We start from the raw sequence: 13,627 nt of genomic DNA on the forward strand, positions 1-13,627 counted from the left end.
AATTCTAATAAGTAAATAATTAGCAAACTTATTTTGAGGAAAAAAAAAGTATAAGGAAAGTGAGGGGATCCTTTAAAAGTAACCTTGTTTGGATGTACAGTATCATTGTGATATCCATGCCATGGATAAAGCTGCCACCTTGGCTAGATGGTGAGCTCTGTGAGGACAGGGGCCATGGCTGGTACATCCAGTGCTTGAACCCCAGTTCCTAGCCCAGCACAGTGTCCAGGCAAGATAGGCATCCACTAAGTACTTGTTGAATAGATAGATTTTTAAAATTGATTAACTTTGGAAGTTGGGGATTTTTTCCTTAAAGAAATTATATAAATTTGCTTCAAAGGATATTGTACTTTGTTTCTAAATCTTAGCATGTAAAGCTGCTCTATCAGTAACAATGGTGAGATATTGATGAAGGGCACGTGTTTCTTCTGTCTGTGTAGTTGTCTACATGTTCTGCAGTCTTCTTATTGACCGTGTGTTCAGCTCAGCATTTTTTGACGGATCGGCATTTTTAATCTCTGCTAAGGCTCTTGAGAGACTGGCATGTGATAGTGATGCCTTAATATAACTTAATTCTCTAAAAATCAGATAGTACAGCATACTTATTTCTCTTGAGCATTCAGGTAACATCAGCTCCATAACAACTTCCAGATAGTAATACTGTTGGGCAGCAATATGAAAAACAAAGGACTTCTCTTCCCTTTCCCAAGTTATCTGGTCCCTTTAGAATCAAATAGTGGGTCCTTTAATATAAAGCAAAATTTTTCAACCTCAACACTGTTGACATTTTGGGCTAGACAACTTTTTATGGGGCTCTTCTGCACATTGTAGGATGTTTAGCAGCATCCCTGGCCTCTACCCCGCTAGATGCTAGCACCACCCTCTCTCCTTAGCCAGGATGATGAAAAATGTCTCCAGACATCTCCTGGGTGACAGCATGGTTCCATTTGGGAACCCCAAAAGATAGAGGGCTTTATTGAACTGATTGTGCCAACACCAGAAGGTGATACCGACAGAAGATGATCTGGTAATTTTTTATCTTTGGCAAAAGCAGAGGGGCAATTCTCATGGATGGATGAATGGATATTCAAGAGTTTGTCCCCATGGTGAGTCAGTAAGTCACCTAGACATGAATCTTAGTGTCCTCTTTAGCTTCCCCCTTTATTTCACACCTCACCCCAATCTACCCCTCATAACAACCAGTTAAACTTGCAAATGTTTCTTTTGACATCTTGTGTTGATAAGGTTTAAGTGGTAACTTAAGGCCCCAGTGTCCAAAATCGATAAACCAACATTTCTTGCAGATCCGCCATGCGTCAGCCACCCTGACTAACATGTATATGATCTCCTTGAATCCTCTCAGCCATCCTGAAAAAGAAGTTTTCCATACCTGCCTCATCAGTGAGGAAATGAGAGCACAAGTTCATGCAGATGAGTGGTAGAGCCTAGAATAGTAAGCAGGAGGCACCAGGGTGGCTCATTCGGTTAAGTGTGCAACTTCAGCTCAGGTCATGATCTTGTGGTTGTGGGTTCAAGCCCCACATCAGGCTCTGTGCTGACAGCTCAGAGCCTGGGAGTCTTCTTTGGATTCTGTGTCTCCCTCTCTCTCTGCCCCTCTCCCATCACACTCTTTGTCTCTCTCTCTCAAAATAAACATTAAAAAATATTTTTTAACTAATAGTAAATCTTATACTTTGTTAAAGTAATTTTATCCTGTTGTTCAAATATAATCAATATCTACTTGAAATGTAATCACTATGTACTTGAAAATTTAATCAGTCTCTACTTGAAACTATGGAGTGCCTGACTTGTGAATAAGAATTGTGTTAGGAAAAATGAACATGCAAGGTCCTAGAACCATAGGATTTTGAGAAAAGGGGGCTCCCAGACATCCTTAGACTATGTCCCCCTTGAGGTCATCATTGTATCATTAAACATACATGTTGAGGGCTGTGCCAGGATCTCTGTACACCAGTCGAGACAGACAAGTTCCCTATTCTTATGTAACTTATATTCTCATAGGGTAAACATTCAGTATACAGGTAAACAAATGAATAAGCAATATAATTACATTGTGATAAGTGCTGTGAAGAAATGAGCAGTGAGAGGAGGTGAAGAATAATTGGACGAGAAGGAGTCTCTTTATGTAGGGTTGTCAGGGAAGTTGCCTTTCCCCTTGATGTCTTCCACAACACTAGACATACCATGTCCCTTCAGAACTGTTCCTTTCCTTGAGTTCATGGCACAACATAGGTGTCCCTAAATCTTGGTTGTATAACAAGACCATGAGGTTTTTTTCTTTGGAGCTGCAGAGTCTAAAAACCTATAGTAAGTGTATTGGTTTACTTTTGTTGCTGTCACAAATTACCACAAATGTAGTGACTTAAAACAACACAAAATTATTATCTTACAGTTCTGGAGGTCAGAAGACATAAAGGTGTCAGCAAAACTGTGTTCCTTCTTCAGGCTCTAGGAGAGAATCTGCTTTCTTGCCTTTCTTTACTTTCTGGGGCACCTGCATTCCTTGACTCCTGGCTCTACCCCCATTTTCAAAGCCAGCATCATAGCATCTTCCAATCCATCTCTCTGATTCTGACCCTCGTGCCTGCCTTGTAATTAGTTTGGGCCCTCCCATATAATCCAAAATAATCTCCCACATTAAGATCCTTGAATTAAACACATCTACAGCATCCCTTTTGCCATAGAAGGTAAGATATTCACATGTTTCAGGTATCAGATTACCTTTGGGGACCATGATTCAGCCTATCACAGTAAACAATAAATGTTAATTTTATTGCCATACCGATTTTATTTTACAGGAAAAAAAACTGAGTAGTTAAATGAATTGCCTAAAGTCACAAATTTGGATATAGCTATAGAACCTGGTCACACTCTCTAGGTAGATGATTATCTGTTCTCTCTATATCCAAACTATGTTCTGTTCTTTATAGCGTTCAATGCAGTTTACATTTCTTTGACTATTTGTTTTGTTTACTCACCTTTATTCATCAAGGTATGGCTATCACACAACTCTGTGCACAACACAGTGTGCACATCCCTAAAAATATTTTGAATGAAAGGATGAATACTCTTGTATGTGCTATGTAAATAGTACCATATCACCTACAAATTATTCTGCGCAACAGCTTGTGGCAGGTTAAAAACCCTTGGCAATTTCTAAAGCATCAAAGGAAAAAGTGAGCTTCAATATTGGTCTCTCATTTGAGTTGCTAAGGAAGGGTCCTGGACCTGGCACCGTATTTCTTCAGCCACTAGTGCTGAACTGTCATTTCTGGTATGCTACAAGGCACCATGCATTTGAATGTGATATTCTTTATTTGGAACTCTGATATATAGTGCTTCATGTATTGGCATCAGCAATCTTTTGGGAAAGCCCCTGAATGGATAACTTCATGATTTCAGTTCATGATTAGAGAAATAAGAAAGGCAGAAAACCTATCTGTATGTTTTCTTACTGTATTAGGTTTTCTTTATTAGACCTTAGGAAGTAACGAAGGAATAAAATTACAGATCTTACTGCATCTTTCAGTTGGCACATGTATGGGTTCACTTAGCAAGTTGTATGACACTTTGATGAAAAATAAAATAAAATTTTAAAAGGTTATCTCCAACACAGGGAATGAGTTCTTAGAAGTCTTAAGTGAAAGTACTTTATGATAAACAACTATATGAAGGAAAACTAAACAAACATAATGCCTTCTCTTATCATGGAAGGTAAGTTATATTTATATTATGGAAGTACTTTACTTTGCTTCACATTGTCCTTAATCTTGCCTAATCAAGACACTGTTTGATAAAACATGTTTTACATCTGACCTCTTTTTCTCTTAGGAAATAATACACCTGTCATTCAAGGTGTTCTTGAAACAATGAAAAAAATATGAAGCCAAAGGGAGACACATTCTATTTCGGTATTTATTTTAAGATCCAAAATTCTTAACCCCACTTGTAATGTTTTTATTTTGGTTTTAGTGGCCAAGGATGTCAATATTCTTTTTGATGAATTAGAAGCTGTCAACAGTCCTTGCAAAGATGATGATTCTCTGCTTCACCCTGGAAACCTGACCAGTACTTCAGATGATGCTAGCAGATTGGAAGCAGGGGGAGAGGTAAGTGTGTAATTTTTTAAAAATACTGGTTTTCATCCAGGTGGGAACTGGGAATATGCCTCCAATGGATTGTCTAAAGTCATCGTCTCATTAAACTGTAGGTTTCCAGAAAACAAGACAAGGGGCAGGTATTATATTCTTTTATTTCCCCCACAAGTCTAGCACATTTCAGGAATCCTGAATCTACCTATGCTTAAAACATTTTTCAGTGAGTCATGTATTTTCCTTCTTATACCCAGAGACATTTCATTTATGTAAAGGGAGATTCTTGAAACTACCTGTCATTTTGTGATAATCTTCATTCTGAGTGTCCCTAGTAGATAGAAAGCCTTACAAGAAAGGACTTCCTTGTATACATCCCCCAGTGCATAGAACAGTGACACAGAATAGACCAGCTCTCAGTAGATTGTGTTGTCCAAAGCCTCCTTGAGTTGCCACTTGCCTATGTAATCTGGAAACTCATTGCAGTTGTTAATAGATCCATCTGTTCATATGTCATTTTGGAAGAAAAGGCTTTTGTTAGGGACATTCACTCTTGTTCATATTGCACCTCAGTGGAGTTTAACATCTTCTTTGTATATGCATTAGCTTTGTATACGCATAGGTAATAGGAACACAGAATCAGAATCATTTATTTACTGCATATTCCTCCTGTTTTTATTATTCCAGAGCCAGTTAACTTTTGACAGGATGACACCTTTGAACAGGGAAAACTGTTTATTTCTACCAAGCTTCCTTGGACCTCTTCCTACAAACACCATATGCTACCATCCATGTATTTAAAAAATTTTTTTTAACTTTTATTTACTTTTGAGAAAGAGAGAGTATGAGCAGAGGAGGGAAGAGAGAGAAGGAGACCCAGAATCCGAAGTAGGCTCCAGGCTCTGAGCTGTCAGCACAGAGCCTGACACGAGGCTCCAACTCATGAGCAGTGAGATCATGACCTGAGCTGAAGTTGGACACTTAAGCGACTGAGCCACCCAGGTGCCCCTGTATTGTTTTTCTCTAAAAAAACTTCTTTCTGTTGTCATCTATTCACACAGTTACTTTGAATGCCATGATGTGGCATAAAGGAGGGATCTCAAAAGACCTAGTCTCCTCTCCTTAACTTACAGACAAGGAAACAGTCCCAGGAGGGTTAAGGCTTTGCTAATAAACCTTGCTCCAGATGCCATGCTGAAATCTTGTTTTTGCAGGCAGATGCTGACATGCTAAATCTACAAAGTAGTTCTCTCTTACTTGGCAAATAATTGTTAAGAAAGTGCTTATTTGGGTGGACTTCTGAGTACTTCTTAAAGCAAAGCCAAAAAAAAAAAAAAATAGTAAGGATCGGTCATCAATTGAAAATATCTGCACCAAGACAAAGTGATGTGACATTTCTATCCCTCCTGGCTGATATTTTCCCTTTTGCATGAGGGTGTATGCATGGCATTTGTACAAGAATGTAGGTTCTAGCAGTGACTTTGGAAGTCTGGTGCAATGACCTTGGAAGTCTGGCATGTTTGCCTCCCATATACCACTATTTGAAAACTGATGTAATAAATAAACGTTGGGAAAAAAAATTAAAACATATATATATATAAATAAACGTTGAAAAAAAAATTAAAAAACTGATGTAAACTGTGACCTACAGAAAAGGCAGCCAACTCTTCTTCCCCCATTTCCACTTGGTAGGTTCACAGACATGTTTTTGAAATCTATCAGCCTGAGAAATTTGTCTCTAGCCTAACCACCCTGTAATTGATGGTCTCTTTCAGCATTGTACATGATTACAACAAGCCCATGAAGCCTGATGAAAATTATACCTACTGTTTTGTTCTTTAATTTTTATATGTGTACTCACTACAAAATAATATTTGTAGCTTACTTGTAAGTCTTGAAGCATAATAGCAAAATGAACACCTTAATCTACCACCCAACATATGAACTAGAATGGTCATTTTTCAAATTTCAAATCTACAACTAGGTTACTAACTTCAATTATTTTTAAGGGAATGGAAAATTAATATTAGCATGTATGTAAGTAGAAAGGGTAAGTATTGTCTTGTGAAACTTTTGTCTCAGATCCTTTCTATGTTTATGTATGTATACAGATATCACAAAGCAAAATGTTTTTCTTATAGTGGGCAAAAATTTTGAGAAACATTGAACTAGAATAATACTAAAACCATCAAAGCTGCTTTTAATCTCCTCCCTCTACCTTATCAAAAGTCCCATATTCCTAAATTCTTGGTTTTTTCATACTCTTATTCTAAAAATAGCTTTATCATGCACATTTATAGCCTTAACAGCTTCTTTGTAGATTCATTTTATTTTTGTTTTATTAAAAATCATGTAGCATGAAGTCTTATGTGACTTGGTTTTTTTTCTGTCAATACAATTTTAAGATTCCATATTTTATGGAACTATAGTTCATTCATTTTTACTGATGTATAATATTCTACTGTATGACTGTTCTGCAATTTATTTACCTATTTGCCAGTCCATGGACATTTGAATTGATTCACGTTTTTTATTTTCTACTCTTATGAACAGTGCTTCTGTAGTCATATACATGTCTCCCAGTTGCTTTAATAAGGATATCTCTTATTATGGGTTGTATGTTATGCAAATGTTCACTTTTTAAAAAATGTTTTTGTTTATTTTTGAGAGAGAGACAGAGTACGAGTGGAGGAGGGACAGAGAGAGGGAGACACATAATCTGAAGCAGGCTGCAGGCTCTGAACTGTCAGCACAAAGCCCGGCCTGGGGCTCAAACTCACGAACTGTGAGATCATGACCTGAGCCACCCAGGTGCCCCATCAAATGTTCACTTTTAATGCCAGTGTGTTTTTCAGAATAAGTATATCAATTTCCACTCTCACCTTTAGAGTGTGATCATTCTCGGTTGCTCCACATTCTACTGTTTACATTTTTCATTAATAAAAATGTCTTGATAAAACAGTAAAAAATTCATTTACTTTTCATTGTTCTTTAACATTTCTCACCGCAGACTCATTTTTATGAGTGTCTTAAACTGGTTCCTTTCTCGTTGTGTGCAGACAGTGCCGGAAAAAAACAAATCAAATGGACTTTACTTCAGAGATGGAAAGTGTCGAATTGACTATATTCTTGTGTACAGAAAATCCAACCCACAGACTGAAAAGAGAGAAGTATTTGAAAGAAATATTAGAGCAGAAGGATTACAAATGGAGAAAGAGGTAAATAGTTTGCTTGGGTGAGAAGAAACACAAATAGGCGTCTATTCATATCGAGAGGCAATTAAGAAATAAGCCATGATGTTTTTGTTCATTATGTTAACTGAACATTTCATTTGGTCAGACTTGCCAGTCTGCAGTGTTTGGGGAAGGTTCCAATAATTAGTTTTTCGAAGCACAGTTTGCCTTAGAGAGCATTTTAATGCCAAAAGGTTCCAAGAAAATCAAAATACTCTATTCCAATTAAATGAATTGTTTCAAAGTTTTTTGATTTCCCTGACTTCCTTCATCCACTGTTTCTCTATGTGAATGGAAGGTTCTATTGCGTGGATGTAAGAAAACTTTGGATAAAATGCAATCATTCCACTCTGGAGCCTCTTTTTACATTTCAGGAAACATAATGATTTTGGGTATCCTCACCTACCAGGAGAGACTGTTGACTGATTTGGCCAAAAACAGCTGGAGCTTAGAAAATGATTCCAGTTTTAAGAGGCATTCACGTTCTATAACTCAAGGTTTTTAACACGTTCTATAACTCAAGGGTTACCTTACCAGTGTTTTGTTCTTTCCTTCCTTCTCTGCATAGGGAGTATTAAGGAACAAATTAGTAAAATACAAGAGGCCTAGCCACGCCTCTGACAATAAACCACAATGAGATTATTGAATACCCCAAAATACCATGCACACTTAGAAAACTTGGCCCTGTTAGCTGGATTATGTAACTCTTCTTAGATTTTCCTTAAACATTGTGCAAAGCTTCTGGAGCTTTTCAAAGTCAATAAGAAGAACATATTGGCAGTTAAAAATGTTTGCTTCTGATTCTGCTCCTCAAGGCTGAGGGGTTAGATCTTTGAAATCAGACATCCAGATTTTTCTCTATATGGTATATATGGGTTGCATCCTGATCTTGGGACACAATTAAATGGGATTTTTCCAGATCTGTTAGACTGACCTGAACTTGTGAGCATTTATGAAACAGAAGTAGTATTTTTCTTGAGCGTCTCCAAAAAGAGAATTAGAAAAATGGCAAGATGGAAATTGTGGCCTCAAGTTAACAGGTTCTTATTCTCAGGTAAGTAAATCCGGGTTACTCAGAAGGCTGTCTCGGTTGGAGGTTTCCTCAGAACAACATACAGAATTAAATATGTTGTGTTTTTTTTCCACTTTGGCGGGGTTTCAGGAAATCTTTGCTTATACCCATAGAACATATCTTTGATAAATCTTGTTCTTTAAGTTCTTATTGAGACAACTGTATTTTTATCCTTAAAAATCATTCACCTTTTATTCTTATTCCTTATTCAGAATTTGTTTCCATATTCAGAATTTGTATATAAAGAAATGTGAAGTTCCACATGATCCTAAATAATGAAAATCCTTCTTGTCTATTCTGACTCTGTCAAAGTCTTAATTCCCATCAAAACTAGGTGGCTTTGTTCAATTACTGAGTGATTTCTATTTTAAGCTTCATAGCTATGTTCTCCATTCCTGGGGTTTTTTATGCCTAGGTCTTTTTTTTTTTAATTTTATTTTTTATTTTTAAAAATTTACATCCAAATTAGGTACCATATAGTGAAACAATGATTTCAGGAATAGATTCCTTAATGCCCCTTATCCATTTAGCCCATCCCCCATCCCACAACCCCTCCAGCAACCCTCAGTTTGTTCTCCATATTTATGAGTCTCTTCTGTTTTGTCCCCCTCCCTGTTTAATGCCATTTTATGACTTAGTGGTTAAAACACAAAAAACCCAATACTTTCCAATAATACCCAATACTATGGAGATGGCAAAATTCATATGTGTCTCCTTAAATATCATGTATGCTATAGTATTTATCTATTAGAATTAAAGCATGCAGCAGAGAATTGTTCTGACTTTTGTTACCCAGTTATGCTGATGTGGTGTGCCGTAGGATTGCTATATGATTGTATACAAGGTAATTTTTTTGGTTATAATTTTTCCAAATTTTAATAGCTAGGTATTTATTTAATGGATACTAGAAGAAATAGCAGTAGAAAAAAGGTGATCTTACCATATTGAAAACTTTATAAAGACTTATGTAAATATCTCTTTCTCCTTTTCCCTCCAGAACTTCCTCTCTGGGTGGCAGCTTTCCTATTCTTTACCCCCACAATCCTCTATCCACTACCAACATCTAGGTTTTCCTTTTTCTGGAACCTTGTTATGTTTTTGGGGTTTTTTTCCCTTCAAATTTTTATTTAAATTCTAATTAGTTAACATATAGTGTAATAGTGTTTTCAGAGGTAGAATTTAGTGATTCATCACTTACACATAACATCCAGTGCTCATCCCAAAAAGTGCCTTCCTTAATGCCCATCACCCATTTAGCCCATTCCCCACCCACATCCCTCCATCAACCCATAATTTGTTTTCTATTGTAAAGAGCTCCTTATGGTTTGTTTCCCTCACTTTTTTCCCCCTTCCCATATGTTCATCCATTTTGTTTCTTAAATTTTACATATGAATGAAATCATATGGTATTTGTGTTTCTGACTGACTTATTTCACTTAGCATAATACACTCTAGCTCCATTCACGTTGTTGCAAATGGCAAGATTCCGTTCCTTTTGATGGCTGAATAATATTCCATAGTGTATGTATATACTACATTTTTTTTTAATCATCAGCCAATGGACATTTGGGCTCTTTCCACAGTTTTTCTATTTTTGATCATGCTACTATAAACATTGGAGTACGTGTACCTCTTTGAATCTGTATTTTTATATCCTTTGGGTGAATACCTAGTAGTGCGACTGCTGGATTATAGGGTAATTCTATTTTTAACTTTTTGAAGAACCTTCATACCATTTTCCAGATACCATTTTCCAATCTGGCTGCACAAGTTTGCATTCCCACCAACAGTGCAAGAGGTGGACCCTTTTTTCTAAGCAGCCTTTCCCATTGCCTGTCTCTACTCTTTCCTTTTGAAACAATTCGAAAGGCCCACACCCTTTGCATATGTGGCCCAATGGGCTTTAACTCAGCCTCTTAACCCTGCTTTGTGTTCTCATGGTCTCAGCAGACTCAGCAAGAGGGCCTTTACAGGTTCTCCTCTGATTGGGAGGCAGTAGGAAATTGTAGATAAATTAATTTTTCCCTGTCACAAATAATTAAAATGTCCCTTGGTTGAAAAATAGACCTATATCTATCTTGTGTTATTAGATTTAGAAATTATCAAAAGCACCCTTATTTAAATCATTTTGTAAACAGCTACAGAGAGACAATAATATTAATAGCTATTGCATCTTCCAGAAGTTACTTTACTCTTTTATGAAGAATACAAAGAACTTAGTTCGAGGTAGAAAAGAAAAAAGGGAAACCCAGAAAGCCTACTATGAATCCATATATGTCTGAAATGATTAATACTAAATACATTTTATGGTTAATGTTTTCTTCATTAGCTGTGTGTCATGATGTCCAACAATTATAGAAAACATGTTTCACAGACTTCAAGGTTTTTGCTTTCAAATGGGTAAAGACAGGCTCTGTAGTTGAACATTTTGACAGTAAGATAATCGCAATCTCTTTTAACATTGAATTTCAAGAAACAACTAGGAGAATCTTTAATTCATTATAAAAGTGAAGACACAGTCAAATTTAATCTTTCCTAAAAACTTTGCCCCTGCCTGATTAGTCAGCAGCTAAGTGTTTGCTTTTGGCACCCTGGGTCTTTAATATTCTGTAACTCATCTTTCAAATTAGCCTAGAGAAAGCAATTCACAGCAAAGTTCCCAAATAAAGTATCATTGAGCCCAAATGATCTGCTTCTTAGTGGCTATTTAAAGAAATCCCTTTTTAAAGGTAAACTCATATTTACTTATTTACATTTTCTATTTCAGACATTTTTTTCCACTTTACATTTAACTTCAAATTAAATGTCCATTGTTGGCCCTTTGGTATCTATTTTTGAAATGATTATTATCAATAAGTTTATCTTTTCCTTCATGTAAGTAATCAAATCATGGATGACTTTTGAATTATTCGGAATGTGTGAGGAGTAGTTGTATTAATGAAGCACTCTTTGTCTTTAGAGTCACACAGAACATGGTGGAAAACTTCTTTCATTAGTCATTACAAAATAACTATGATTAGGTAAATCGTAACATTTCGACGATAGTTAATTCATTCAGCAAATATGCACACTTCCTGTGTGCCAGGCACTGCTTCGAGGACTAGGAACTCAGCAGTAAATAAAACCGACAAAAAGCCCTTTTCTGTTGGAACTTAAGCACAAAATAAATAAGTAAATATATATAAAATGTCAATACATGCTATGGGGAAGAAAGTAAAGCAGAAAATTTCAGAAGAGGCTTGCAATTTTGTAGAAGTTGGCAAGGGTAGGCCTCTATTCCAAGAAAAGAGAACAGTAAGTTAAAAGGCCCTGAGGCAGAAGTTTCCCTGGTGTGTTCATGGAACAGTGAGGAGGCCAGGATGACAGGAGTTGCTGAGCAAGGTGAAGAATAGTAAGAAAAATTATACCAGAGAGCCAGTGGAAGCCAGATGACATCATGCCTTTGTAGTCACTGGGAAACTTTAGCTTTTCTGAGTGATAAGGACATCCTTGGATAGTTTTGAGCAGAGGCATGACAAGATCTGGTTTCTGTTTTATTAGAGTCACTAGGATTGCCTGGTGATTTTGGACTATGGAAGGGGGAGATATGGCAAGGGAAGAAGCAGGGAGATGAGTTAAGGAGATTTGTTGCAAGGATCCTGGAAGGAGAGGATGGTGGGTTGGTCAAGCACACAGCAGAGATGTTGAGAAGAGTAGAAAGGAGACCTTATGGAAAGTTTGGACAGGTTGGATGAGGGATGTAAGAGAGAAGAGTCACAGGCTGTTTATCTGTTACATGCTATCCATTTAAGGAGTTGCTGTTTACAGGAATGAAGAGAGGAGTGGGTCCTCTCATAGGCAGGTTAAGCTTGATGTGTCCCAGTGGTGGAGATGTTGAATAGGACAGAAGAGTCTCAAATACAGGAGAGCTCTGGCTGGGAGATATACTTTGTTATGAGGTTACCAAAGGAATGACTGCAAATGGTAGAGAGATCCAAGTATTGAGCTGTGGGACATACCCATGCTGTGAATTTGGAGGATAGAGGAGTCAGCTGAAAGGAGGCAGAGGGGAACCCAGAGGGTGTGGTGCCTGGAGGAGAGTGTTTCAGGAGGGAGAGATTGAGTCAATTTCTGCTTATATAGGGACTAAAATCGGGACCAAAGCTAACCATTGAATTTAGCAACGTGGTGGGATTTGGTAAACTGGGCAGGGGATGTTTCTTTGGAGAGGTGGAAGTGAAATCATGCGCAAAATATGGTCAGAAAGAGTAGGAGGAGAAAAGTGGAGAGAGCAGATATAAACAGTTCTTTCAAAAGAGAGAAATGGGGTGGTAACTGCAGTGAGAAGTTGGGTCAAGAAAGAATTCTTTCTGGGGCACCTGGGTTGTTCAGTCAGTTTAGCATCTGACTTTGGCCTAGGTCATGATCTCACAGTTTGGCTCGTGGGTTCGAGCCCTGCATTGGGCTCTGTGCTGACAGCTCAGAGCCTGGAGCCTGCTTCAGATTCTGTTTCTCTCTCTGTCCCTCCCCTGCTCGCTCGCTCTCTCTCTCTCTCTCTCTCTCTCTCTAGCAAAAACAAATAAATATGAAAAAATTTTTTAAAGAAAGAGTTCTTTCTATTTAAGATGGGAGAAATAACTGCATGTTTTCATGCTAATAGAAATCACTTACTTGAGAGGCAAAATTGATGTAAAAGAGTGAAGGAAGACTTTACAGAGCAATGTCCTTGAAGCAATAAGAAAAGAATGACTACAAGTTCCTCCCATCACAGGGACTTACTTGCTTGCATCTGTGCCCACAAAGGCAACCTTCTCTCTGGTGCTAAGGGCATACTGACCATGCTCTTAGCTAAGTCCACCCCTTTGCTTTGGGCACAAGACTCCATCCTGTCACTGCTACTCAAGGACGTTGCCCCCCACAAAGAGATTAATTATAGTAATCTTTAAAAACAAACAAAAAACTGCAAAATAATGCATTCTGTCAAAATTTTTTTTAAATTTTTTTTTCAACGTTTTTTATTTATTTTTGGGACAGAGAGAAACAGAGCATGAATGGAGGGGCAGAGAGAGAGGGAGACACAGCATCGGAAACAGGCTCCAGGCTCTGAGCCATCAGCCCAGAGCCTGACGTGGGGCTCGAACTCACGGACCGTGAGATCGTGACCTGGCTGAAGTCGGACGCTTAACCGACTGCACCACCCAGGCGCCCCTGTCAAAATTTTTTTTTAGTTA

At 37.6% G+C, this 13,627-nt stretch overlaps 1 protein-coding gene across 3 annotated transcripts in view; it reads left to right on the top strand.

The window, feature by feature from the left end:
• ANO4 (anoctamin 4) overlaps window positions 1-13,627 on the top strand; it is a 416,845-nt gene that overhangs the window by 212,345 nt on the left and 190,873 nt on the right. For all 3 annotated transcript variants that reach the window (XM_045062224.1, XM_023257365.2, XM_023257364.2), the window contains exons 6-7: window positions 3,994-4,130; window positions 7,172-7,330. In XM_045062224.1, coding sequence (XP_044918159.1) covers window positions 3,994-4,130; window positions 7,172-7,330 — 296 coding nt within the window. The remainder of the gene's footprint in view (window positions 1-3,993; window positions 4,131-7,171; window positions 7,331-13,627) is intronic.

This window comes from Felis catus, chromosome B4 (genome assembly GCF_018350175.1).
Source record: "Felis catus isolate Fca126 chromosome B4, F.catus_Fca126_mat1.0, whole genome shotgun sequence".
NCBI lineage: Eukaryota > Metazoa > Chordata > Mammalia > Carnivora > Felidae > Felis > Felis catus.